The sequence below is a fragment of the Manihot esculenta genome, chromosome 4, assembly GCF_001659605.2.
Source record: "Manihot esculenta cultivar AM560-2 chromosome 4, M.esculenta_v8, whole genome shotgun sequence".
NCBI classification, from domain to species: Eukaryota; Viridiplantae; Streptophyta; class Magnoliopsida; order Malpighiales; family Euphorbiaceae; genus Manihot; species Manihot esculenta.
In genome coordinates, this window is record NC_035164.2 from 31536523 (window position 1) to 31541028 (window position 4506).

The 4506-nt window shown below is 23.7% G+C and overlaps 1 protein-coding gene across 1 annotated transcript; it reads left to right on the top strand.

Annotated features, from left to right (window-relative positions):
- The first annotated feature begins 262 nt into the window (after nt 1-262).
- On the top strand, nt 263-1152 carry LOC110612983 (VQ motif-containing protein 11). Its single transcript, XM_021753868.2, has one exon. The coding sequence runs from the start codon at nt 378-380 to the stop codon at nt 987-989; it is 612 nt and encodes a 203-aa protein (XP_021609560.1). The 5' UTR covers nt 263-377; the 3' UTR covers nt 990-1152.
- Nucleotides 1153-4506: the final 3354 nt, after the last annotated feature.

Consider the following 4506-nt stretch of genomic DNA (forward strand, 5'->3'; position numbering starts at 1 on the left):
CAAGCTTTCATTTTCATAGTTATTCCAGCTTAATTTGCTTCTTTTAGTGGGAGATTTGTCCATGAATTTCTTGGATGTCATATGAGAAAACCATTTTGGATTTAGCCTTTCTTTTAATGAGTTGAAGAATAATTAAGAACAATTCATTAATTAAGCATCTTCTTAATTAATATTAATTAATTTTGTGTCAAGGTGGGACCACTGACCATTCCTTGTACTCAAAATATTATAACAGAAAAATCTTAGATTTTGCCGCAAGAATTATAATTAATCTTAAAATAAACATGAGACACCCTTTAACGAAGAAACTCTACAAATAGCAAAAAAGTCTCTCTTTTATTTCTTCCAGACCAAAGTATCAACCCATTATCTCTCTCATGGCTTCCACTTCAAATAACACCGCCGCCATGCGCCACAGTTCACCCTCCTATGGATCTGACCCGTCGTCGCCGAACACCACCTTCGTACTAGCCGACCCATCCACCTTCCGCACCATTGTTCAAAAACTCACCGGAGCGCCCGATGACCTATCAACCCAAAAGCTCCCTCTCACCGACCACCCAAGTCGACCATCTGCAATTCCAGGCCCTAAAAGACCTGCAGTCAAGCTTCATGAAAGGAGACAGAACGCCAAGAACTTACAAATCAACCTTAACAGCAGCTCCACTATTAACAGCGGCTTCGAGCATCCTCATGATCTCTTGCAGTTCAGACAGCGAGCGGGTTTCATGGTGTCGCCGGTTTCGACTTTGGACTTCTTTGGTGCGCGCACGAGCCCTAGGTCACCCTGCGAGGAGTTTTGTTCCCGTGGGAGTAGTCCCAGAGAGGAGGAAGAGAGAGCCATTGCTGAAAAAGGATTTTATCTGCATCCGAGCCCTTTAAGCACTCCCAGAGGAGCTGAGCCTCCGGAGTTGTTGCCTCTGTTCCCTTTGCGTTCTCCTAGAGACGACAACGGGGATCAAGATGATGATCGTAACTCTTGTTCTTGAATTAGGACTCTACTATTCGAGAAAAAAGAAATTAGGACTCTACTACTAATTAATCTAGGACGCTAGTTAATTATTTAATATTATTATTTGTAAAACGATCCCTTAATTTTGATGGAAATGTTAATTAGTGAGGTGCTTCAAAAATTAATAATAGATTTTTTTCGTAATTTTATTCTGAAAATAAATTCAATTAAACTTTTAATAGATTCCTGAATACTTCAATCTCTCTTTCATTTAAATTAAATTTTTTTTATCTATTTTTAATATTAAAAAATAAAATATATTTATAATCTTTTTAAAATAAATAAACTGAAAATCTTAAATTTTAATATAATTAATAAATTAATTTTTATATTTTTTAAAATATATATTTATATTTCTCTATAATTAATTTTTCTTCATATATTATAATTTAAATATTTTACTTTTTTAATTTAAAATAGCACTTAAATCTCCATTAATTTTTATATATATCTCATTTAATTAATTTTTAATATTTTTTATTTTTTAATTTCCATTCATACAAATATTTCAATACTTATAATTTTAAAAACTTTAAAAATACTTACAAATTTAACTAGATGAAAAATATAATTTTAAATTGATTAAATATCGAAATTTAAAAATTTAATTTTAAAAATATAAAAATTAATTTATCAATTACACTAAAATTTAGATATTAAAGTGTATATAATATAAGATTATTCGCCTATATTAAAAAGGATTTTAAGTATTCACGAGAGCATTTTAAATATTTAAAATATTTATTCTCTTCTTGACCGGTTAAATAATAAAATTATAAATGAAATTACTTTTAATTTGGACAGATTTTAAGTGCTAGTGAGGGTATATTAGATATTTAAAATATTTATTCTCTTTTTAACCGGTTAAATAATGAAATTATGAATGGAATAATCTTCAATTTAAACAGATTGATTATATAGAGATTTAAGTGTTTAATTTTAAAAATATAGAGATTAATTTGTTATTTATATTAAAATTTAAAAATTAAAGTGTATTTTATTTATTTTTTAAATAAATATTTTAATTTTATATAAAGTAAATAAATGATGATGTAATATAATATTAATAAAATATTATTTTTATAATTTTTATATAAAAAATTTAATATTTTAATTAATATAAAAATTAAAAAATACATGAAAATAGCAAATAATTTTAAAATTATAAAAATAGATTTTCTTATTATTAAATAATAATTTATTATTAAAAATAATATTTTACTAAATTTAAACTTATTTAGCTTTAAAGATAAAATTTAGAGACTCATTTAAAAAAATTAATTAAATTTATTTAACTCGGATCAAAAAATATAAAAAAATTAATTAGATTTAATTCTATTTTATTTTACATCAGTGAAATGATCTAATTGTAGTTCATTCGCAATAGTTCTTGTTGTTTCTTTTTTTTAAAAAAAAATCATTCAATTTATATTTCATTTCTATTTAATATATTAAAATTTAATAAAAATATATTTAAATTAAATAAAAATGAATGGAGGATGATAAAAGTATCTCCAAAATTAGAATTATTATTAAATTAACAATAAACAACTACAAATATTTAGTATATCCAACGCAATACAAGTTCGATGCAAATTTTTCTTATTAGTTCTTTTATAACTCAATACTCTTGCTTTTTCATTTTCTTTAAACTTAATTTTTTTTTTCATTTCACAATAATTAATTATGGATAAAAAAGAAAATGATGTTGTCTCTATTAAGAATTTCAGAAATATTTCGATCGTTAATTATAATTTTTATATGGTGCAGAAATTTCTCACATACAATACAATTCATTTTATTTTGGAAGAGATCTTTTTGTTAATGTGGAAGAATCATGTATCTGTTTTTGTAGTTGACTTTTTTTTTAATTTTATTAATTTAATTGTTTCGAAAGGTAATGTTTAATAGAGGTTTACGGATTTCCGGAATCGCAACAACGATATCAGTCTTAGAATTTTATTTGAGTTTTATCTTGTAAAAGCCCTTTTTCATGGTTTTATTTGAGAGAGTTTAATAATTTATACTTAAGAGACGAGAAAGAATGAGAGTATTTTTATCAAATTATCTTATATAAAATTTTGATTTTGAATGATTGTAAATTTTTATTAAATTTTAAAACTGATATTTTTGTTAGATAAATTTATCATAATACTATTTTAACTGTTTATATTTTGATTAAAAAATTTATTAAATATAATTATTTTTCTGTTTGGAATGATATTTTTTTAATGAAATTTTATTAATATAATAAGTAATTTTATTTTTAAAAAAATTATTTACATAGAAAGATTTTTTTTTTTTTTTTTTTGAGTTACAAATTATAACGGTTCCTTTTTACACGGGAAATAAGTCGTGGACTGTCAAACAGTGGTACCCTTTGATTTTAACGAGGACAGTAAGATGCAGGAAGCAAGCGGCGTCTTTTTCTGACGCAGCAACGGCTAGGATTCGTCCTTGCTTATTATTATTGGAAGAGCAGATAACAATAAGCAACGACTCGAGTGTATACGAAAATAAGTTTAATAAATTATTAATTAAATTATCAATATATATATATATAACTTTCAATATAAATACCTAACCAAATAATTTAGAATTTTAGCTTCTTACAAGAACGATTTTACATTATAAATATTTTTATTGGAGATAAATAAATTAAAAATTAATAAATGCCATAGTTATTTCTTTAGATTTTTTTTTTAATTCACAAGGCAAGTGGAAAATTTGAATCATATTCTTGGTATGCAAGAAACAATAATATATAAAATAATCAATTAATAAAAAAATAAAAAAATAATTTAATAATAATTATACTAATAAATTTAAATGAATAATATGTACATCTAAATAAATCTACGAGATCTTAAATTCTATTATTTTAAATACTCAATTTTCATCTAAAAAAATATAATTTTCATCTAAAAAAATAATAATTGCATTAATAAATTTAATTGGATGGTGAATATATCTGAGTAAATTTTTAAATTTTTAATTTTTATTTAAAAAATAATAATTTTTTAAAAAATTACTCATAAAAATTTTACTTTTATATATTATTTATTAAATTATCATTTAATTTAGTTAATAATTTTAAGGCATATAATTTTAGGATCACAATTTGTTCTCATCCTATTTCGGTTACATCACGTACTTGGATTGGATCAATGGCTGCCTTTCTTTTCTCGTCTTGAATTCCTGTCGTCATTTCTAATAATTATTTTTCATATTATTATTATTCTTTAATTTTAAATTTATTTTTTATATTTAAATACAAAAATATTATATTTTATGACAAGAAGAAAAGGGCAACCGAACTCTCCATGCTGATCTTGATTTTGGCTATACATTCATAGAAACTAAGTTATAAAGCTCTTTGATTTTTCCTTATTTTATTTTTTATATCTATCTTTGAGAATTAATGGAAGTTGCATGATGATCAACACTAATTCTTTATTTGGAATAAAAGATTTAACAAATGAAAGAGCACTGAA